The sequence below is a fragment of the Neofelis nebulosa genome, chromosome 8 (assembly GCF_028018385.1).
Source record: "Neofelis nebulosa isolate mNeoNeb1 chromosome 8, mNeoNeb1.pri, whole genome shotgun sequence".
Taxonomy (NCBI): Eukaryota; Metazoa; Chordata; class Mammalia; order Carnivora; family Felidae; genus Neofelis; species Neofelis nebulosa.
The window spans coordinates 31,857,719-31,882,126 of record NC_080789.1 but is presented as its reverse complement, the minus strand read 5'-3'; the positions used below and the strand labels follow the sequence as shown (position 1 = coordinate 31,882,126).

General features: G+C 37.0%; 2 protein-coding genes across 11 annotated transcripts in view; one reads left to right on the top strand and one right to left on the bottom strand.

Moving 5' to 3' along the window:
• Positions 1–11,406, bottom strand: part of CEP290 (centrosomal protein 290) — a 92,891-nt gene extending 81,485 nt beyond the window's left edge. For 6 of the 7 annotated variants that reach the window (XR_009265487.1, XR_009265486.1, XM_058741841.1 and 3 more), the window contains exons 1-10: positions 11,127–11,406; positions 10,438–10,567; positions 10,204–10,281; positions 9,169–9,238; positions 8,858–8,904; positions 6,181–6,324; positions 1,601–1,654; positions 991–1,011; positions 709–861; positions 105–287 (exon numbers count right to left, since the gene is read on the bottom strand). Coding sequence is in view for 5 of the 7 variants with exons in the window: in XM_058741841.1 (XP_058597824.1) it covers positions 105–287; positions 709–861; positions 991–1,011; positions 1,601–1,654; positions 6,181–6,324; positions 8,858–8,904; positions 9,169–9,238; positions 10,204–10,281; positions 10,438–10,539 (852 nt within the window). In the remaining 2 variants the exon portion in view is untranslated. The remainder of the gene's footprint in view (positions 1–104; positions 288–708; positions 862–990; positions 1,012–1,600; positions 1,655–6,180; positions 6,325–8,857; positions 8,905–9,168; positions 9,239–10,203; positions 10,282–10,437; positions 10,568–11,126) is intronic. The other variant, XM_058741842.1, reaches the window with a different exon arrangement.
• Positions 11,407–11,556: 150 nt separating this feature from the next.
• TMTC3 (transmembrane O-mannosyltransferase targeting cadherins 3) overlaps positions 11,557–24,408 on the top strand; it is a 59,865-nt gene continuing 47,013 nt past the window's right edge. For all 4 annotated transcript variants that reach the window (XR_009265489.1, XR_009265490.1, XR_009265488.1 and 1 more), the window contains exons 1-2: positions 11,557–11,718; positions 20,871–21,087. Coding sequence is in view for 1 of the 4 variants with exons in the window: in XM_058741848.1 (XP_058597831.1) it covers positions 20,899–21,087 (189 nt within the window). In the remaining 3 variants the exon portion in view is untranslated. The remainder of the gene's footprint in view (positions 11,719–20,870; positions 21,088–24,408) is intronic.

The following is a 24,408-nucleotide window of genomic DNA, read 5'->3' as shown; positions in this document are numbered from 1 at the left end:
AAAATACACATCCTAGAAAGTTAAAGTACTTTTCAGCTTCACACAAATAGTAATGATACAACATGAAGTCTGCACAAATGAGTTAATCTAACAGCAATTCTTACTTGAAGCCGATAATGATCATTTTCCTTTTTTAATTGGTCCATTATATTATCTGTCTGATGTACAATAGCTTTCATCCTGTTATACTCATCAGTCATCTTTTCCATCTCCTGTACAGACTCTTCTAGATTTTTTCTCATTTCTTGATTCTGAACTTCAATTTTTTCATTAGCTTCTGTTAAAGTCTAATAAAGTTAAAAACGTAATAGTTAACTTAAGAAACTGAAATTTAAACTAAATTAAAGTTAAACAGAGTCTTAACTGTCTGCTGGAGAGCAGAGAATTCTTTCCACTTGATCTACTAGATCAAGAGAATTCTTTCTACTAGGTCTGTAATACCAATTGTTTTTGACCAATTAAATTAAATATAAAGCAAATTCCACCTAAAAAAGTTTAGTTCTTTTTAAGCAATGCCCAAAATAGGCATATAAAATGAATGAATTTGCAACATTTGTAACTTCAAAGATGTAATTTATTTCACGTTTACAAATGCATAGTTGAAGATTTCTACTAAAGGATTTAAATGTAGGACCAAACACTAGATTTACATTATAACAAGATTAAAATTTTACAAGAATCGTTGCCTTGAAATGACTTCTATTTTACCTGAATTTCATCCAGATATTGGACAAGTTCATAGTTTTTTTTAGACAACTGTGATCGGTAGTCACTGTCTTCTCCTCTTCTTGACAAAAGTGTTTCTTTTTGAGAATCTATTTGTTTCTGATAGTCAACGATATCCTGACGAAGTTGCTCATTCTGGAAGAAGACCAAATACAGTATTTTCTATTAAGAAACTATCCAGAGAAACAAAAATTTCATCCTCTAAATAGGGATCTCAAAACAGATCTTGAAATTCCCAAGGTATCACCACCCTTAAAGTCTCACCTTTTTCTTTAGACGTTTGTTCTCCAGAAAAGAACAGGAAAAATGTAATTAGAAACAAGAAAGGAAATATATAATTAAAAAACAAGCATTAGAAATTAAAACCAAAATGAGAAATTATAGGAGAATGAGATATTATTTTGGATGATCAAAGAAAGCAAGAATACTCATAATCAACCAAAACAAAGACTATTTTGATTATGTTAAAAAGATAAGAACTCCTATAAGGGTAAACAATGCATACATATTATTTGGCTCAAAAGAGCCAAATAATAAAGAACTTTTAAGATTTCATGAAAAAACAAAACATTTAAAAGAACAGTAGGTAAAAGAAGAGCGATAAGACAGAAATCCAGTTGTACAGTCAGTTACCAAACAAAGAATGGCTTATAAAACAAAGCAAAATTTACCCACGTAAAGTAAGAGATGAATACAGTACTTGATGGCTTCAACTCTCATTTTCTATTTCCCTGAGACAAATTCATATCATAAAATCAGCCAGCTTGAAAACATTATTAGAAGAATCCAGTTCTAGTTAGAGTATAAATTTACGAAAACTTTTTTAACAAGTATCTTTGTTGAACTGCCACAACTACTAAAATTTTTTACCAACCTCTCTTCTTAATTTGCTGTTTTCATTCTCTGCCTCCTCATTTCGAAGAGCCAACTAAAATAGCAAAAAAAAAAAAAAAAAAAAAGATTAATAATAAAATTCAGCAGTGATTCAATATAAAACCAGGCTTTCAGCCGATCAATTTAAATTTGAAATCCTCTCTAATGAAGTAGAGAATGATTAACTGTTAAGGATTTCACGTTGATCCAAGACATGAACAATAATCCAAAATTTGTGAAATCTAAGGATTGGGAAAAGTAAAACAGGTTAAGTTTAAAAGCTTAAATAATCAAACTAAAACCAAAACTCTAACCAAAGTTTTGTATACAGATTATCCACCCCCACTCCTGCCAAAATCTAATAAACAGTAATTTTCTGTCCAAAATCTTTAGCATTTTGCAGTTCTTCTATGTCAGGTCTAGAATATTCTGTGTTCTGTTGAGCATTAAATTACTTAGAAATATAAGGCAGTACAACATAATGGTTAAAAAGAAGCAATCTGAAATCAGACTGGCCCAAGTTTATATTCTTCGTCCACCAATTTCTAGTACAATATGAACAAATCATTTACCATCTCTTAAATTCAATTTTTCCGTTTCATATGTTGATGTAAAAATTAAGTACATTGTATATAAAGTCATCAGCACAATGCTCAGTGCATGAAATAACAAAAAAAATTATGGAGTGTTCCTTCTCCTTATACAGATGATTTCAGTTATGACTCTTTTTGTTTCCCAAAACAAATATTATAACCATTATCATAGATTTTTTTCATCCGTTGTCCAAACCCCAGCCCTCTTATGACCTTTCACTTTTCTGCTTTTGCCTCTTATTCAAGGAAAAAATAAAATATCAGTGGTTTGCAATTATAATACATTTAAAAGTCTATAATAAATAACCAAATCAGTATGTGAACCTTGATGGAACCTTGGATACTGGGTGGAGGACTGTGAAGGGCATTATTAGGCCAATAGAAAAAAATATGTTTATAGACTAGATAGTAGAGTATTGAATAAATATTAAATTTCCTGCATATGGTAATTATATAGTGGTTATTTTGGGGAATACACTTTTTAGGAGAGACATGCTGAAATATTTCAGTGTGAAGTATCATCTTATCTGCAGTCAACTCTTAACTGACGCAGCAAAGAGAAAGAGAGGGAGATATGTGTTTACAAAGATACTGACAGAAGGGCACCTAGGTGGCTCAGTCCATTGGGAGTCTGACTTTGGCTCAGGTCATGATCTCACAGTTTGTGGGTTTGAGCCCCACATCAGGCTCTGTGTTGAGAGCTCAGAGCCTGGAGCCTGCTTTGGATTCTGTGTCTCCCTCTCTCTCCTCCTCCCCTGCTTGTGTTCTGTCTCTGTCTCTCAAAAATAAATAAACATTCAAAAAAGATTTTTTCTTAAAACAAAGAAACTGACAGGTAAAATAAATGTGGTAAAATTTTGATAATTGGGGAATCTATATGAAGAGTATATGCATGTTTATTTGATAGTTTTCAAAATAAAAAGGTTAGAGAAAGTTTATAACAAAATGCAAAATGCTACACAAATTTGAGGAGTTTACCTACTACTACTACTATCATCATCACCATCATCATCATCCTTATCATCACCATCAGCTAGGAGGTAAGAAACAGTCCCATCGTTTATGAATTGGAAAATTTTAACAAGGACAGAGATGTAAAGAACACTGAAGCATTTAACACTACTCATGCTCCTTTCTCTTAGTTTGTCAAACATCACATTTTTTATTTTTGTCCTTTCTAAAGTGTTGTTCCTTGAAGCACCTCTTCCTATTCATTAGACATTTCTCAGAGATCGCCTTACAGTCATTTCTATGGTTTCAATATCTATGTTGATAACTCACAAATCATCATCCACACTTTCTTTCATGAATTCCAAATCCATAGATCTCTTTTGTGAATATGCCCACTGGGACCTTGGACTCAACATGTATAAAAGTGAAAACTAATTGCACACCTTCTAAACCCCTCCTGCATCCCTCCTTAGTGGGGCCCCTCTCCTTTCCTCCCTCTCGTCTGACAATCAATCATTCACTACATCCAATTACACCTACCTCTCTAAACGTGTCTCCAGCCCTTAACCCCTTGAGTTATGACTTTAATTAGTCCATCATTGGCACCTGCCTGAATTACCACACCTGTCTCCTTACTATTCCTAGTCCCCTTCAATCCACTCTCTCTAAAGCTGAATAAATTTCAAAAATATAGATCTCATCATGATATTCTTGGATTCAAAATTCTTCATTGGTTCCTTTTAGGAAAAGGAGCAAATTCCTTAGAAACTGACCTGTGCTTATCTCTCCAGAGGATCACAAATGTTTGAACTAGGAAGGCAGGATAGTATAGTGGTTTAGAACACAGACTCACTGAGTAAGTTTGGATTTAAATCCTGGTCTTACAACTTATTATTTCTGTAATCATGGACAATTACTTAATCTTTCTGTGCCTCAGTTTCCTCATCTATAGCACAGGGAAATGTTACCTATCTTATATGATAAGTATGAAATGAGGAATAACAAATGAGTGCATATAAGGTAACTGGCAATTAGTAAGGATTCTATACTAGCTATTTTACTTATATTTCAGCCAGAATGAGTAACTGTAGTTCCCTGAATTCACCATGCCATCTCTTCCCTCTAGATCTTAGCAAATGCTGTATCTTCAGCCCAGAATGCCATTTCTTTAACCACCAAGGCCATCCCATTCCCTTGCCAGACTAACTCCTACTTCAGTCTTAGTTTACAAATCACTTCCTGAACCTCAAGATTGATTTAGATATCCCACCCCAGAGTATCATCCATGTTACATTTGTTATTGACAATGAATATCAAGAAGCATAATATTATTGCCCTAACTGTCTCTGGCAAGCTGTGAATACTCAATAAAACTGAATGACTGGTTAAGGGCAAAGAAGAAATTGCCAACAACTCATACTCATATTCCATCTCAAAGAATCTAGCAACTAGAATGGTATACAGCCTATGTATTCAAGCTCTCTGTGTATGTACCTATGAATAAAGATAGTAGTCTAAGAAGAATGGACAAGGTAGTTGTGATTCACTAAGGGTATGTGGTATGAATGGCAAAAAAGTTGACTAATACATGGGCTAGACAGAAGAACAATGGTCTAGAAAACCACAAACATCCCAACAAGCAATTCCATTACTGTATATCATAGGTTAAATCCCTTATGATTTTTTTTTTTAACACTTATTTTTGAGACACAAAGACAGAGACAAAGCATGAGTGGGGGAGGGGCAGAGAGAGAATGGGGAGACACAGAATCTGAAGCAGGCTCCAGGTTCTGAGCTGTCAGCACAGAGCTGGATGCGCAGCTCAAACCCACGAACTGTGAGGTCATGACCTGAGCCAAAGTTGGATGCTTAACCGACTGAGTCACCCAGGCGCCCCCAAATCCTTTATGATTATTAAGAAAGCCATAGGTCTATTACGTTTTACTGAGTCAACTAAACAGACAATCCTCTAAGAACTTATTTCTAATCTTTAGGCGCCATTAATCCATACTTTTTCCACTACAACAAGTGTATAAATAGCTCACTCTTATATGAATCTTCTAAATTATATAAGAAAATGGATACAGCAAGAATAGGGATGTTTTTCCTTACAAATAAATTTATAACAGATTCTTTTAAATAGCAACATCACCTTATAATCATTGTTGTTTATTTAAAATTTACCACCTTCGGGGCGCCTGGGTGGCTCAGTCGGTTGAGCGGCCGACTTCGGCTCAGGTCATGATCTCGCGGTCCGTGAGTTCGAGCCCCGCGTCGGGCTCTGTGCTGACAGCTCAGAGCCTGGAGCCTGTTTCAGATTCTGTGTCTCCCTCTCTCTGACCCTCCCCTGTTCATGCTCTGTCTCTCCCTCTCTCAAAAATAAATTAAAAACGTTAAAAAAATTTTTTTTTAATTTACCACCTTCTATTTCTAAGAGAACAATGGACAAAATAAGATTCTCAGGATGTAATATACCATTCACTTAAAGGACACAAAGGTAGAGAAAGCTTCTGAGAATCTGGGATGGGACAGTTACCACACTTGGGCAGCAGATTTTGTATAAGTTGACTGACAGGTGAGGCAAATTAGGAAACATGTTGTTTTCCGACAGGAATTTACAAATTCATCTGCCAAAAATTTTGCCCTCAAACTAAATTTAAGTGTACACTGCATGAATTATCTTATAAATAACAAGGAATAACCTAAAAGGTAATGACTATATTTGTATAAATGATGAAATATTATGATTTAAAATATGCATTGATTTACAAAATGTTGGCATTAACACAACTTAAGAACCTTTACTTTTTTATGGATAGCTATTTATTGTATAAAGTTGAGGTACTCTTGAAGACAAGGAATTTGATTTAAAGATGTGATGACAACATGAACAGTGATGTAAAACCGTAGAGATAAGTATACAGTACATCAATTCTCACATAAAACATACTAACTGATACTTACCACTCTAAAATGCATAATCAGGTGTTTTTACGTAACTTAAATGGTTAAGATTCACTGAAAAAATGTTCCTTACTTGTTCATTAACTTTCTTCTCTTTCTCCAACTCCTTTTCCATGTCCTCCAATTCTCTATCTTTTTGTTCCAATTGCTTTTCAAGTTGGCGAATTTCATCACGTAAAAACCGAGTGTCACGACCACCTGCAGATTGCTGAGCCATCTTAAATTAAACCAAAACTATAAATCAATCTCATTATAATTGGAGCATCAACAACAAACTGACTTTAAATTTGTACTATAATCAGCACCAGATGTTTAAAATCATGTAAGCTTAAGAACCTGTTTTTAAAACTGTTAATTTGAGCTTTAGTTTGCAGACTGGCAAGCCCTTAAACTTTTTCTGAGCCACCCACAGCTACAAATGGACTGTCAATCATTCAGGCTCTATTATAACCACTGAGCCACAGACCCCAGACTAAACCACACAGGCAGAGAACACAGGCAATGAGCTATGAAGGCTTCTCCTGAGCATCAGAACTCTGAAACCAGGCTACAACTCACCAGGGCCTCCACCCAGTCGCTGACCTCTGGTGCTCTTAACCTGCCCTTTCCCTCAGACTCTCTTTAGACCATTGCTGTCTAACAGGACTTTCTAGGATAATGGAAATGTTCTCTGCACAGTAGAGTACTACAGCCACTACCTACATGTGGCTTTGAGCACTTGAAATGTGGCTACTGCAACTACAGAACTGAATTTTTAATTTTAATTGTAATGAATTTAAGTTTAAATAGCCACTTGCAAATAACCACAAGTGATTAGTGTTACTGTACTAGATTGGCCTAGACTAAGGTCATCTTTAAAATCTTGTGCCAGATTGGGCACCTGGCTGGCTTAGTAAGTGGGGCATTCAACTCTTGATCTCATGGTCATGAGTTCGAGCTTCACATTAGGGGTAGTTTACTTTAAAAAAAAAAAAAATCTTATGGTAAATTAAATCCATTTCACTTCATGTTCCTGTTATTTGGACTCATAGTCCAAAACATCCTTTTGTCATCTACCTGTCTCACATTCATCTCTTTACAATACAATTGTGTTAATCCTATATAATACTTTTCTCACTCTTTTCCTCCTTCAGAAAACCTTCCATTGTGCTCTCAAAAATCAAGATAAATTAATATTTCATACCCCCAGCCCTTTTACTGAATCATACTCTCCATCTCCCTGCCTTAGGTCCAATTTGGTTCCTTTAATATACTAATTCCTTTGGAAGTCTTTTAATTGGGAGGTGCTCATTCTTTCACATCCCATAGACCTTAGGGTCAAGACATGGTGTTGATTTACCTCAACCTGCAACTTCCAGGCTATCCTTCCTCCACCATTTTGTGAAAATTCCAGCTGCTTTGAATTCCACATGATATCCAGTTATCTAATCCCTACCTACTCAGGGTAGTAGCAAACTACTAACTTCCCAACTGTTCCCTCTCAAAATTCATTGAGAATTTTTGGCACATGGCTCCTAGTCTTCCACAAAAAGCCCCACTAAGCAGTTTCCACATCCATATAACTCTCATTCTGGTCTCTCTCTCTCACTCTTTTTTTTTTTTTTTTTTTACATGCTTCTTGAATTCACTATAGCCTCCCACTTTCTCATTCTGGTCTCTCTCTCTCACTCTTTTTTTTTTTTTTTTTTTTTTTTTTTTACATGCTTCTTGAATTCACTATAGCCTCCCACTTTCATGCCCACACCAGAACATTGTGCCAGCAGAAACATTCTCTCATGATTCCTAGTATACCTGCCCTCTGACCTCACAGGACCCTCTAATCCCTGGACTCCTCTCTAACCTCTCCCACCAATCAAATCTTGATTTCTTTACCCATCAGCTGAGATTTCATAATCACCACATCAACCACTTTCTTACTAGTATCTCCCACAGCCCTATCCTTCCATTCCACAGCAGGTACCTGGCTAAACACTAACAGAATGAATCCAACTTCAGAATTAATTTAGTAAGTATTAACTGAGAGTGGCTGATATTCTTCTAGGAGATGGATATACAGTAGGGGATAAAAAATAACTCCTCCCAGTTCACAGTTAATAAGTAAAAGAATCAGGATTTGAACTCAAATCATCTGACTATATCTCCTAATCTCCACTTCATTCTCCACTATTTTTGAAGCTTAATCTTCCTTAAAATTTGACCATGTATCTTCCCCTCTTATTTTTAGCAGTCCCTCCAATCTCTCCACTTCCAGGTACTAAACCTACAAACATAAAAGCTTCTATACACATCCATTCTTCCTATTAAAAAGAAGGTCTTTTCTCCCTTTCAAAGGCTAATTTTTGTAGCACATTCCTTCCCACATTCTCAGGAATTTCAATGTCTTGGTTCCTTAACACTACATTCATATTTTGGCTCTTAGCTTTCTCAAAAGCTACTTCTTCTGCCATATCCTTCTGTCACTATTCCTCAAATTCCCATATGCCTCCATGCCAGCTCAGTTATTAGTAATCTTCTGTATAACCCTCTAGTCTGTAAACTTCAGGTTATTTAATGTTTTTATTTTGTTCACAACTGAATGCTCAATTCTTAGAATTTAAGGTATGTAATAAATATATAAAATATATGTTGAACAATTAATTATGAACACAATATCACTCTTGTGATTTTCCAGACAACAGAAAATTGTAAAAGTATTAATTCAAAGTAATGAAATTAACAATTACACCCTAGGGAAATACAAAAGGACATACCTCCAGTTCATTTTCCAGTTTCATTACTTTAGTTTTTAATTGATTTTCTATTAAAAAAAAAGTTTCAATTGGTCAGATTTATCTCAAAACAAACTTTTACATAAATTTCAATAAAGTAATAAAATTATTTTTAAAGACTCCATCATGATTGTAATAAGGTAACATAAGAGAAAGTAACTTCTATAACTCATCCATAAAACAGGAGTTCCAGACATGTCTTTCAAAGTAAGTTGGGAATACACACATTTTATAGAATATGTTAAATGGAGTCCCCTATTGGACACTATGATAAACTTCTTCCAGGGCATTACCGAATTTTGCTTGTTCTTCTCCAGCTTTTTCAACTTCCTCCAAAGCTAGTTCTACTTCTTGAGCTTTCATCTAAACATTTAAAAAGAAAAGTTATTTCAATATGCCTTTACAAAAGCACTGAAAACAAGGACTTTGTTTCATTTGCTTTCCTAGTATTTAATGCCTTCAGTACCTGGGATATGGAGATTTTCAGTAAATGTTTGTTGAATAGATGACTTTCTTATTTAAGGATATGACAGCTTCAAAATATCTTTGATTCCTCTTTTTCTCCTCAATCTCATACGTGGTAATGTAACTTTTCTAATGTTCTAATTTTTCCGTAATGTTTTCTACTATCTTTTCCTATTCCAATTGTCATTATTCTAGTCCAGAATCTTATGTTTAACCTCCTTCACAACGTTCTGTCTAAACAGCTTCAATTCCCTTCATTCTGTCCTTTTAACATACCTAGTTTAGCCTTCCTAAGGAATACTTTTGAATCAATCAATTGTGGCTCAAAAATCCTAACAGCTCCTCATAGGCAATAGCATAAAATACACTTAGACTACTGTAAACTATAACATTTATTTTCTCTACAATTTACTATTAACTTTCTGCACCTGTCTCCTCAAATGTAAAGAATAAGCACATTTTCTAGTCCCAGTTTTTATTTAGGGTGATTTCTACCTGCAGTATACTCATTGGCCTTGGCCCTTTATGAGGCCTCTCACACCAAAATCTCTCCCCCTCCTAACAAATCCCTACAGAAGTCATTCATAGTTTTCATTCTGACTTCAGAATTATGTTAACATAATTAACAAAGGACCTCCGTATGTTATTTTTAAACACCCCCATCCTGTTTCCCTTATACATTCTTCTAGGAACTTTAGAGCAGAAACTAGCAATGTTTTGCACACTAAAATCCTCAATCCACATTTGAAGCAATCTCATTTTCAGTGATCTTGGTACTTTCATAAAGATTAACTTATTTAAGAACAGTTCCTTAAACGTCCTCTAATAGTCAAAACCATTGTTAAAACCCACAGCATACAAACCTTCATTAGTGATTGAGTAATTCTGAAAAGGTGTATCACATTTTCTTGACTTGCATGTTTTAGCTCACTTATTTCCACCTAAGTAAAGAGAAAGCAACTATTTTATATTTTATAACCCTTAGGCAAAATATGAGAACTCTTCCATTTGTGACATTCATTGATTTCGTGGACAACTTAATCATAGTTGTGCGTGTATGTACACACACAACTATGTATTGTTTATCAGTTAAGCACCTTGGATAAGGAAACCAGTAAATTATCTGCCAATTCTTCTTGACGAGGCAGGTCATCTGGGTCAACTTTTATTATTTCTTTCCAGTTTATATTAGGTGGCATCGTGAAATCTTTCACTGCGCTTTACCTTCTGTAACAAAACAGGTGGGTATTAGCATTTTCAATGTAAACATTAATGTTTTTGTAGATTACATCATTATAACTCTAAGATGTTAGCAAAGAGCAATGGCTCCTTAATTGTATGACAGATATACATATATACAGATATATATAGCCTTGATCAAAATTACAGCTGGCACAAACCAGCAGATGCTGCACCAGCTGAATTAACTACAAGTTCCCTTCCTAAGACTCATCTAGATAAGAACTAAGGTTCTGCGTCTCCTTCTCTACGCCCCCCCTTACCACTAGAGGCGCTCGAATATCTAATGGTGCCAAGCGCGGGGCTGCCTGGAAGGCTGAAAATGAATCCTGATTCGGAGAAGCAGAAACTGGGGGTAAAAAGGGTGCGGAAACGGCTGAAATGGGCGCAGGTAGGCCGAGGAAACCAGGGCCGAAGCTAGAAGACAAATGGGTTGCCAACCAAAGACTAGGGAGCAGGGAAGCTAGGCTGTTACATACGGGCCCTGAGGCTTAAAGAACCTGCTTGGAAAGAAACTGGCTGCTCCCTCTCACCAAAATCCACCCACCTAACCAAGGATGGCAACCAGCAGCGTCCCCTCATCTGCCGCACGGACCAAGCTTGGTCCCGCCGCTACGCCCGACCGCTCCACAGCGCGCTTCTACCGGGTTTCTGGATCCCGCCAACTGGTCCAGTGCAATCAAGAGCGGCAGCGGCTGCTAGGCGACACCATTCCCCACCCAGCTAAAGACGGAACAAGGCCCCGGATGCGAGGGGAGCCTACATTTCACGACCTTGGGTGATGCTTTGCGTTTAGATTCTCCTGCGAGGTCCCTTGTACTCTCTGTTAAAGACTGGGAGAAGGTGAGGGATGAGGACTCCAAATCCCAGAGTGCAGTTCTGCATGCAATATTTGTGCATGCTGGGAAATGAAGTCTCTGAGATGTGGAGGTAGGCCGTTCCCGGCGTGCAATGCGGGAGGCTGCGACGGTGCTAGGGTGGTGGGGGAACGACCCGGAGGCGGGAGGCGCAGTGGCTGAGGCGCGTGTGCGCCGGTGACCAGAATTAGATAGACCATGACTGTGCCTTCGGTGGCGTCACTCGCTGGGCCGCTTTTCCTGAGATTTCCCTAAGCCGTCTCCTGGTGGAACTGCTCCCAGGTGAGGTCGGGCTACGGGTCAGCGGCGGGGGAGGAGTTGAGGGGAGCGGTCCCGGCTTAACGAAGCTCGTGTTTTGGGGCGGAAGGACTCGGTCCAGGTCTGAAGAGGTGGGAAGCACCCTTCTCCTTAGGGGTTTGCAAACGTTCCCCGGGTGGTGCCCTCTGTAAGAAGAAAAAGTTTTAGTTTTCTTTGCTCTCAGAATCCATTCAGTATAGTGGAGTGGGGCCGCGCCGCCAAGATCGTGATTTCGGGGTGAGTAAAGAATCGAGAAAAGGACACATTCTTTTCTGTCCGCCTTACCTGTAGCACCGTAGCCTTCATGGATCGGAGGACCTGAAGGTTGAGGTACTGGCATAGAGTGAAGGCTCCAGAGAGGGGAGTTCAGAATTTGCCCAGGCTACTGCTGGGGTGGAGAGAGAAGGGCCTCAGTATTCACCAGCCCGGAAACTGTCACTTGCTTGGTTACCGAAGATGCCCTAATATGAAAGTGTTCTCAGGTGTTTACAGTTCTTTTGGACAAAGTTTCCCCATCCTGCTGCGCTCAGCCATTCTGAAATATAATACACTAGTAGGTAACTTTCTGAAAAAGCCTTAAACTTGAAATGACATTTTCAACTGTTTGGACCATTGCCTCTTACAGTTATCTTCTTTTTAGGACTTTTTCTTAATTGTAATTGATATATTTTCCTTCTGAAAATATACAGATTTTTTCCAAACCACGTGTTTGGGTAAAACAAATAGCTCAGTTGTTTTGGTTTGTTTGTTGTTGTTGTTGTTGTTGTTTTTTAGATTGCACATGTTAGATCATACGGTATTTGTCTTTTTCCGTCTGACTTATTTCACTTAGCATAATGCTCCCAGGGTCCATCCATGTTGTCCCAAATTGCAAGATTTCATTCTTTTCATGGCTGAGTAATGTTCCATTGTATGTATATACCACATTTTCTTGATTCATCTGTCAGTGGTCACTTAAGGTATTTCCACGTCTTGGCTATTGTAAATAATTCTGCAATGGATATGGAGGGTATCTGCAATGGATATCTCATCTAGATAGTGGTTTCATTTGCTTCGGATGTATATCCAGAAGTGTAATTGCTTGATAATATGGTAGTTCTGTTTTAAGTCTTGAATGACCTCCTGGCTGTTTTCTGTAGAGGCTGCACTGGTTTACATTCCCACCAACAGTGTGCGAGGGTTCTCTCTTCTACACATCCTTGACCACAGTTGTTATCTTTTGTCTTCATGATGACAGTAAACTGACAGGTGTGCGGTGGTGTCTCAGGGTTTTGATTTGCATTTTCCTGCTGTAGTGATATTGAGCACCTTTTCATGTACCTGTTGGCCATTTGTAAGTCTTTGGAAGAAGTTCTTTTGTTTTTTCGTTTGTTTAAATGTTTATTTTTGATAGAAAGAATGGGAGAGGGGCAAAGAGAAGAAGACAGAGAATCCCAAGCAGGCTCTGCCCTGACAAAAAAAAAAAAAAAAAAAGAAACTCTGGGCTCAAACTCACGCACCTGTGAGGTCAAGACCTGAGCTGGAATCAAGAGTTTGACTCTTAACTGACTGAGCCACCCAGGTGCCTATGCCTGTTTTTAAATCAGATTCTTTTGTTTTTTTTGCTGTTGAGCTGTTTAAGTTCCTTACATATTTCAGATACTAATCCTTTATCAGATGTATGATTTGCAGGTATTTTCTCCCATTCCATAAGTTGCCTTTTCATTTTGTTAATAGTTTGGTGTGCAGAAGTTTTTTAGTTTAATGTTGTCCCACTTGTTTATTTTTCCTTTTTGCTTTTGGTTTCAAATCCAAAAAAAAAAAATCATTGTCAAGGTCAGTGTCGAGCTTACCTTTATGTTTACTTCTAGGAGTTTTATAGTTTCGGGTCTTACATTCAAGTCTTTAATCCATTTTGTATTGATTTTTGTGAGTACCGTAAGATTATGCACTTTCATTCTTTCACATGTGGCTCTCCAGTTTTCCCAACACCAGTTATTAGACTCTACTTTCTTCCTTACGTATTTTTGGTCCTTTGTTCATTTCTGGGCTGTCTTGTTCCATTAATCTATATATTTTATGCAAATGCCATAACTATACAAATGCCAATACTGTAACTTTGTCACACTATCTCACTTACTCTTCATCACAGTCCAGTGGAGTAGGTGCCTATATTGTCCTCATTTTCCAACTAAGTTAAAAAACTTAAGCTTGGAGAAGTTAAGTACTGTGCTTAAATAGTGTGATATTGGGCATGGATCTTTCTGGCTGGAGGACATTCTCTTGACTGCCATACTACCTCCTCAGGCATGCTGGGACCAGTATCTGTGGAGTGCTTCTTCTTCAGTCTTGCTGTCTGTAGTAAATATCACATTCTAATGATGTAACTTTGTTACTCAAGAATTTGAATTACGTTTTTCATGTTCAGTTTTTAATTCATAATTTAGCAAGGAAGAGATGAGATCTAATCATGTGCTTAAAACTGCATATTTATTTTCGTGGAATCTGATTTTTCTGTAGCACCTTGTTTTTTTTCTTGTTTTTCATTCATTATCACTATTCTGTATATTCATTTACTAGTTTCGTTTGTCTGTTTTCATCTTTACTACCCTTAGTTCCCCTCATCCTCTTGTTCACATTTATATTGCCAGCATCTCAAGGTACCTGGTCTAATGGTAAATTTTATTTTCACTTTTCAGAAGTGAAAATAAATTCAGAGAACCTAAGTAATTTCCTAATAGTTAATGAATCTAAGACTGTTACCCAGATCTCAATTACAGTCCTGACAAAATGCAAAATCTTGCTTAAATTTCATTTTTTTTTTTTTTACTCTAACAGTATTTTTGAGCTTGTACACTGTCCTAGCATTGACTTATAACCTCCTTAGGAGCTTTCCAGGTGTAATCCGAAACTGGCTTCTGAACATGGAGGGCAGAGAGACAAAGGGGAAGGCCATTCCAGGTTGGAAGGTGGCAGCTTCACTAAGTAAAGGGTACTTAACCTATGAGGCTTGTCTTGCATAGTGGAAAAACTAATGAACCCCTGCACCCACCCAATCTGAAAAGTTTATATAGAGAGGCCTTAATTGGGTTCAGTCAAGTATATTGTGCAGGTGTTCTCAATACCATATCATTATCTCAAGGCTATGTCCTTGCAGTAGCCTTTGGGATAGCAAAGCTTGCATGAAAAGCAAACAACCCACATTCCAACTGGAGGGGACAGATCACTTGGGCCCAATTTATAGATCAGCTGGCAGTCACATTTGTTTTTTGTTTTTTTTAAGTTTATTTTGGCGTGCAGGTGGGGAAAAGGCAGAGGGGGAGAAAAAGAGAATCCCGAGCTGACTCTGTGCTGTCAGCACAGAGCCCTATGCGGGGCTCAATCCCACAAACATGACCTGAGCCAAAATCAAAAATCAGAGGTTTAACCAACTGGCCCACTCAGGCCCCCCTGTCAGTCACATCTTTTCAATGACCTTCCCCAACAGCTAGACAAGGGCGATACAACAGGAAACAAGTTTTGCTATGGTCTAGGTCCTTATGCATTATAGTATGTACGTAGCTGTGAATCAAATTTAACTCAAGTTCTACTTCAGTCACTCTAATTTTGAGGAAAATCACTAAAACTGTTATTTTTTTTATCATATTTTCTGCATCAGTCAGTTTTTACCAAGAGAAGAGTGATACCAAGAGATGTGATAATTTTATAAATGTCCTTGCTACAGGAACACTTGCCTGGACCTGCCTTCTGTCTTCTCTCTGGTTTTATGAGCAGTTTTATTTAATCAAAATCATTTCACAAAAAAGACTTTCCCTTTTGTAGTTGCTACCTCTGTTCCCTGTATCAGTCAACTTATTTTGTTCAGATGTTACTTCCATTCCCTTTTTTGCTGCTTTATCAAGAAAACGAATGGTAGGTTATTTTCCAGCATCTATAATAAAGCATAACCATGAGAACTTTAGTATCCACTGTGTATAAAATATTTCATTTTGTCTGTTCTAGTAGAGAAGACTCAGTGTGCAGCAAGCTGACTCTTGTCTCTTGACATGAGACTGGAAAGATTAGGAAGAGTCAGAGTAAATACTTCATAAACTTTGCAGGCCAAAGTTTTATACACTTTAAAATAGTCATAAAATATAGATTATTCTTATTGAAGAAGATCATGAAATTATTGAACTGAGAGAACTCTACTTTCTGGGTTAAATAGTCACAAATTCATATAAAATTTCCCTGTAGGTTTATTTTTTCCACAGTTGTACTACTGGATTTTTAGAAAAAGGGGTACATGGTAACAAACACCTATGAGAATCTCATCTTTGATATAATGGTCAAGTAAGCATTTTTGCTTTCCTTTCTTTATGTTTAACAAGCATGTAAGGTACTATCATCTCTAGGTAAAGAAAGAGAAGCATTGAACCCCCTCTCCATGTCACAAGGCTTCTCATTTGCAGTGAGCTTGAGCTTGGAGCAGAAGACAATCCCTAAAGTTAAATCAGGTTGAGGGTTTTGATTATTATGTTGACATTGAGCACGTCAATTACTGAATGGAACTGTTTGCAACTTAATGTGATTGTGTAACTCTTAATTACCTAACTATATTTAGAAATCCTGGGAACTGTCCAAGTTTTTTAAAGTAACATTTTATAACCTTATGTTTTGTAAACCTTTAAATTCAACCTAAAAGTCTTATTATGTTTGTAAACTTACACGCCCCCCCACCCCCTTTTTTATATAACTCAAATTGAAAGGACTAAATGCATAAGCTACATTTATTTTTTTATTTTTATTTTTTTTATTTTTTAATATATGAAATTTACTGTCAAATTGGTTTCCATACAACACCCAGTGCTCATCCCAAAAGGTGCCCTCCTCAATACCCATCACCCACCCTGCCCTCCCTCCCACCCCCCATCAACCCTCAGTTTCTTCTCTGTTTTTAACAGTCTCTTATGTGCATAAGCTACATTTAAAACTTGGTTAAATTGCCTTAATTTAAAATTGCATTTATAATTTTAATGTATTTTTATTATTTTTTTAATATTTATTTTTGAGAGAGAGCATGAGCATGGGAGGGGCAGAGAGAGAGAGGGGGAGACAGAATTTGAAGCAGGCTCTGTGCTGAGAGCAGAGAGCCAGATAGGAGGCTCAAACTCAGGAACCCGTGAGATCATGACCTGAGCCGAAGTCGGATGCTTAACCAACTGAGCCTAATTTTTATTCAAGGACTCAAGACACCTGACTTAAAAAGCAAAATTTTCCCAATACTTAAAACAATTTGTATACACCTAATAAATTAAACTTAAAACTATAGCAACTCCCAAGTCCTTACAAAAATTCCAATATATTTGCAAACTTGGCTAAATTAGTATACTTTTCAGCTAAAAAGCCTAAATCCACAAACTGCATGGCCAATAATTTAATATTATGTATATTTTACATATCATTGTGTCATATAAAATTGCATTTTAAATTATTTTTGAAGCTAATATATCAAGAGTCTACAGTGTATAAGATTCTTGTGAACATTATAAGTACTCTAATAATCAAATACATGTTAATTCCCAAATATGACTGTGAAGTAGTAAAACCACAGGTTTAATTTACTCCTATTTCCTCTATTTGTTTTAATTTTTCCTGTGGTGAGAATGTTTAACCAAATAGTTTAACAGCAGTTTGGGGTAAGAACTCCAAGTGTTACCAGGTCAGGGACCTGACATTATTTATGGGAGAGAGGTTTCTGACCGATACACAAGACCTGATTTTCATCTATCCCATGGTGGATGTTCTGAGTTATTTTGTTTTCCTAAATTTCAATTACACACACACACACACACACTGTAAGAGTAACATGGTTCTCACCCATTAGGTGCTCTGCTTATATCTTCTTGGGAGTGTTGTTCAAGAACTTTCTGACCTAGTATGAAGTGGTTAGTTGGCTTGCTTGCATGGTTGTCACTCTGGGTATTTCTTTTTTTGCTTTGTTTTGTTTAGTTTTTGTTTTCTTCTGGGTATTTCTTTTGTTGCTATCTTGCATTGGATCCCCTGTCTCCTGATTTCCCTCTCTCTGTTTCTTAGTATACTCCCTAATTTTACTGGTATACATCTTCTATTAGTTTCCTGAAAAGAGGAGACAGAGGTAATGTTTTTAAGACCTTGAATGTCTTAAAATATTTTTATTCTAGTTTCTTAGTTGGGTAATTTGTGTTTATTAACATAGAATTTTAGGTTGGAAATTATTATCCCTCAGAAACTTGAAGCATTACTCCCTTTTTCTTCTGCATCTAGCTTCCAGTATTAGTGAAAGAAAAAAAAAAAAAAAGATTTGTTTGGATTCATAATCTTTGGTATGGAACCTGTTTTCTTTGTGGAAGCTTTTAGAGTCCTTTTTGTTTGTTTCCAGAGTTGTAATATTTTATAAGATTCTATACCAGTTTGTAAAAAAGAGCTGGAGTGTCTCAAAATGTATATAGACAGACTTCTGGTTAACCCTCATTTTCAGTTTGCTACCTTTCTTCTGACTTGTGTCTTCTGTGTCAGACACCTTGTATTTCACCTATTTCAGAGAGGAAGTCTCTGATCTTCTCCCCTGCTATAGAAGAGGTCACTTGCCTGTACCCAATGGGAAAGGGGTCTAAATTCTAACAAATCCATATGTTCCAACCTATTTTTTGAGATCTTGTCACCAGTTTTGAGAATGATGCTGGCAGGGATGCAAAAAACTTTTTAAGTTTTCCACCTTAAGCTTTAGATTCACTTTCCTGAGCTCTGTTAGGTCACTTGCTAAATTTTGTTTTTCCAGCTTCCAAAACTTGCTATGATTGCCCCTCCAGTGGTGTTTATCCTTGGGAATTTATACCCCCCTTTCTTTTCTCTTTTAATACTTTGTCATTTTAGTGTGTAGTTGAGAATGAGTGAGGCAAATAATGCCTGGTCAGTCTCCAGTCTTTAAACAAGTGCTATCAGCTTTTTCTATGATAATAAGGTATAAGGTCTTACTCTTTAAAGATGATAAATCACTTGTGGACTCAAGATAAACCCTTAGATAATTTTTCTTTTAGTTAAAACTATCCTTCAAAAGGTACAGCTAATTTCCTTTGGTGATTGGTAACATTGGATTTTGCATTTCTTTAAGTGTAATATATTCTAAGGTTTTCCTATCCAATTCTAAAGGCACTTTAATAGGCTTGTGTGTGTATCTTTATATAAACTTACGTCTGATTTTAAATGTCTCTCTGCCGTCCCTACTGTATTCTTCCTCTCTACATCTAGGCCAAATGTATATCAGGCCTTAGATCTTCTGGCTCTGTGAGTGATGTATTGTTTCTTCTTGCTGCTATAACAAATTATCACAAACATGCTGGCTTAAAGTAACAAAAATTCTATTTATTTATTTTTTTACTGTTTATTTATTCTTGAGAAGAGAGAGCATGAGCAGGGGAGGGTCAGAAAGTGGGAGACACTGAATCCCAAACAGGCTCCAAGCTGTCAGCACAGAGTACGATGCAGCACTCAAACTCATAAACCGGGAGATTATGACCTAAGCTGAAGTCAGACGCATAATGGACTGAGCCACACAGGCGCCCCAACAAATTTATTTTATAACTATGGACATGCAAAATGGGTTTCACTAGACTAAAATTGAAATGTCAATAGGGCTGTGGTCCCTTTAGAATCTAATGAAGAAAGTGGTTTTTTTGCCTTTCCACCTTCTAGAGGCTGCCATCATTCCTTGCCTTATGGCCCTAGCCTGCTGTCACATCACTCTCATCTCTGCTTTTCTGACTCGTCTGCCTGCCTTTTGTAAGGTTTTGTGTCATTGAATTGGCCCACCAGATAATTAAGGATATAATCTCTTCATCGCAAAACCCTCCATGTAATCACAACTTGTAAAGTCTCTTTTGCCATGTAAGGTAACATATTCACAGGATCAGGGGATTTGGATGTGGACAGTTTGGGAGGGGGGCATAGTTCTATCTTCCACAAGTGATGAGCCTAAAATGATCCTAATGATACTACTCAAGCTAAAAAAGTGTATCATCAGCTTGTTTTTCAAGAGTACCCTTATTTTAATTATAGGGCTGATTCTTCAGTATCATCCAGTTATTATAGTGCCTTTTACTCTAAACCATTCTCTCACTGAATCCTTTATTAAAAAAAAAAAAAAATTATTTTGAGAGAGCACCAATGAGAAGGGGCAGAAGGGGTGGGAGAGAATTGCAAGCAAGCTCTGCGCTGTCAGTGCAGAGCCAGACACGGGGCTCCATCCTTTGCATCCATGAGATACGTGACTTGAGCTGAAATCAAGAGCTGGATGCTTAACCGACTGAGCCACCCAGGTACCCCTCACTGAATCCTCTCTAAAACAATGACTTAATTATGAATTTTCATGTGTGAAGCCCATTCCCTATATTAAAACCATTTGTGGTAAAAAGAAAAAGAAACACTATTTAGAACTGGGTTTTAAGCTTATATGGGCCAGATAACATAAATCAATCAAACAAGTCAGGGTTAAAGACGAGACGATACTTAAATGGCTAGTATACAGCTAGCTTAGGCTTAGAATTCCTGTAGAGACATTTAAGACAGATATGTTTAAAAGGTTTTAACCAAACCAAGGCTGTGGGCTGCAAGTTTGGACACCTGATTTAGGTAATAGTTGATCTTCTAGTATATTAAGTACTAAAATAGAAGTTTCAAGATACATTTCAGAAAATCCATGTTCAATGTTTTTTCAAATATTTGTTTTCCCACAAAAATTTACTGTTCTTCCCACTAAGATTTATTTACTACTCCTTGAGTAGACCATACTAGTTTTTTTTTTTAAGTTTTTTGTATGTATATCTGTTTCCCTGAGTAATCTGACCTGTGACGACTTATAAGGAATTCACTATCTAGTTAGCTAGAGATATAAATCCAGAGATTAAGTAAGTGGTGTGATTGTAGTAGAGGTTTGAAATTCATGAAGCAGCAATTAATTTTAAGTTAGAAATTTGAAGAGTGAGCAGCTAATGCTTTTTAGAGGTGGATGATATTTGAGCTGAGCTTTGAAATATTCTCAAGGAGAATTAGCATTCGCTATTTTACTTATCCTTCTACTAAAATTTTACTTATTTGAAAAAAATGATGCTTATTTTATTTTCATGATTTTTCCCTCCTAGATTTTACCCACAAGTGCTTGTGGAAAAGATGGCTGATATTAACCTCAAAGAAGTAACCTTAATAGTAGGTGTGGTTACTGCCTGCTATTGGAACAGCCTCTTTTGTGGTTTTGTTTTTGATGATGTTTCAGCAATACTGGATAATAAAGACCTGCATCCATCTACACCTTTAAAAACTTTATTTCAGAATGACTTCTGGGGAACCCCTATGTCTGAGGTAAGTAGTTATTTATTGCTTATATGTATCTCAGATTTTAAATAATTCTAGTAGTTTATTACTCGTAATTCTCTATCAACATTGGCATCATAGCATTTATGAATTTGTTTCCCAAAAATTTGTATGTTAGATAGGAAGTTGAAGATGTGGTTATCGTCTTTAAAGCAGTACATGGTTCTTTCCTTAGTTGTATACCTTGGTTTAATCTTTTTAAAAATAATATATGTGTGTGAAAACCAAACATAGTAGGATACGAGTAAGTGTAAACAAATCTATTTCTTGCTAATTTTCTCTTTTTCCATGATTCAGGCCAAAGAGATGACCACTTTGGATATATTTAACCATCTGAAAATATGTGACTTCAGTATAAATAGATTAGACTTTTTTTTTGAGAGTGATAGTGCATGGGTGCACTCACGTGATCATGAGTTTAGGAAGGGCAGAGAGAGAGAATCCCAAGCAGGCTTTAAATATGGAAGTCTCTCAAGGGTGGGGGTGAAGTCTGTCATTCCTTTAGTGACAGCACATAAGTATTTTTTCTTGTTAAAAAGCAGACTTTATTTTCTTAAACCTTCCTGTTCTCACCTAATTCTAGCCTTTAAAAAAAATACATATTTGATAATGAGTAAAAAATAGTGGTTCTATAATAAGATACGTTATTTTCTAGTCAGTTTATTTCCTTCTACCTTTTATCCCCAGAGACCCTTAGAACTACGTGTCCATTCCTACAACTTAAGCTAGTATCTGTTGTGATATTAATCATGGCATTGAGATTTTAAACTGAAAGGTTAGCTGGCTAGATTAAAGGTCTCATGAAAGTTATCATACCTTCGTGTCAATATGATTTCCTCAGCTTTACAAATACAATATTTGATTTTGTTCAAAGCACCTATAAGTGGGCACACTAAGAAAATACTCATAATAATAAACTCAGACAAAATGAATGAACAAATTAGAATAACAATATATGGTGGAGATTGTTGCTTCCTCCTGTTTTCAGATGGGCATCTTCTTTTCCTGTTGGGAAACATGCCACTAGGGAAAAATTGTTCTGAATAGTATTTAGGTATTATATGTTTTCTTGACAAGCCTGGAATTAGCACAAAGATCTAATGGTTGATGTCATTAAGTACTGATAGGCTAGAGGCCTGTGTGCAGATCACCAAACCTTTATATAAGGATTTTTGTGCCAGTATAGAGCTTAAGGACACATTTTGGGCTTAGAACATTGTCCTGAACTGTATGAATACTGGCACATTAGGGATCTTTAGACTCCTTTTGGCCTCTCAGTGTTTAGATCATCTCTTTTATAAACCCATTCTTTAGATAGTAATACTCTGTTTTTGAATGGTTCGGTGGATTATAAATCCGGCTGCATATTACAGTTGCCTGGGGCACTTAAAATGTTACCAAGGTTCTACTCAAACTTGTTAGTTACAGTTAGCTCAGAATGGGATGTAACCATCAATATTTTTATCTTGTTCTTTTTGTGTGTGTTCGCTTTTTTATTGTAGGATTTTGGGGGGGTAGAGGATTGGGTGTTTCTTAAGTTATCCAAGTGATTCTCTGGTGCAGCCATGGTTGAGAACCACTGAGCTGTAATGAGCCGCTCTTGTCTGGCATTTGGCCTACAATATATCTATCTTAAGGTAATGTTTGCAAATAATCCCATTGCACTAGATATTGCCTCAACTATATGGAGATTCACATTAGCAGGGAACTGTCAGCTAATTCACTCATTATATTCATGCCTATGTTTCTATTGCCACCTAATAATATGAGTAATTAAATTTCCTTTTAATATACCTGAATTTAATAATGATCTATATTATTTTGTTTGTAATATAACTGTTTTACTGTACTTTCGCAGAGTAAACCTGTTATCTACTATGCTAATGATTATTTGTCATAGCAGAGTCTCAGATTACTAATGAATTGTGTAAATACAGTAAAATACTGGTTTGTGAGCATAATTTGTTCTGGAAACATGCTTGTAATCCAAAGCACTTATATGTCAAAGCAAATTTCCCCATAAGAAATAATGGAAACTCAGATGATTTGTTCCACAACCCAAAAATATTCATATAAAAATGATTACAATACTGTAATGTCGTAGACTCTGGGTCTAGAGTTCTTTCTTGTCTAGCAAGAAAGCGAGATGCAGGATTAAAATGCAAAAGATGGCTAATGTCCGGGAGAAGACAAGAGCCCCTGATTAAGGGTCCTTGCTCCTTTCTTATTGGGATCAGAAGGCTTACAAACATGGTGATGAACGTGCAGAAAGAGACAATGAAACTGTAAACATTAACTCATGGACTCATGGGAAAGGGGATCTTGAAGATATGCGGGGTTAGGGGTTTGGGTTAATACAAAACAAAAAATCCTGGTGCCCAGAGGAAGGTTGTTTACAGCAGACCGCAGGCACCACCTGTTTACCTCAACTTGTCTGGGAACAAGAAAGGTGGAACATGTAACCTCAGAGTCAACTAGGAACCTTTCTTTTGTTAATTAGCTCTGCTCTGGGCAGCTTTGCCCTGCAGTGGTCTATAGCCCTATTTACCTGTTTACCTAATTTGGTCCTTCTGCAAAAGCAGCTTTCTGCTATAATACTAAGTTGGGGAGTTGGGGGGGTGGGGGAGGGGGCGGGTGGTATCTTCCCTGAATACCAACCTTATTTACCTCATATACTTTTGTATTGGGGCATTGGCCCACCCTCTCTATACTTACTTACCTAATCTTGTGTACCCAAATTTGGGTGTGAGTATCCTATGGCTTTTTAATTCTTTTTTTTTTTTTTTAAATTTTTTTTTTTTTCAACGTTTTTTTTTTTTTATTTATTTTTGGGACAGAGAGAGACAGAGCATGAACGGGTGAGGGGCAGAGAGAGAGGGAGACACAGAATCGGAAACAGGCTCCAGGCTCCGAGCCATCAGCCCAGAGCCTGACGCGGGGCTCGAACTCACGGACCGCGAGATCGTGACCTGGTTGAAGTCGGACGCTTAACCGACTGCGCCACCCAGGCGCCCCTGGCTTTTTAATTCTTTATGCCTTGTTAACCCATCAGTGCAGGCTCAGGGAATTCCTAAGCTTATTCCATTACCACACTGCAATATAATATAAAATTAAGAAAATACAAAATATAAAGAAAAATTAATCTGCACTTACCTTTGAAAACTTTAGTGGCTGGTGTGAGGGAGACGAGAGAAGAGGGTTATTGTGTAGGACAACTTTCACCATCACTAACGGAATCACTGCTATCTATAGACTCCATGGAATCTTCCTCTTTTTGTGCAACTTAAACAAAGAACCTATCCACTGGCA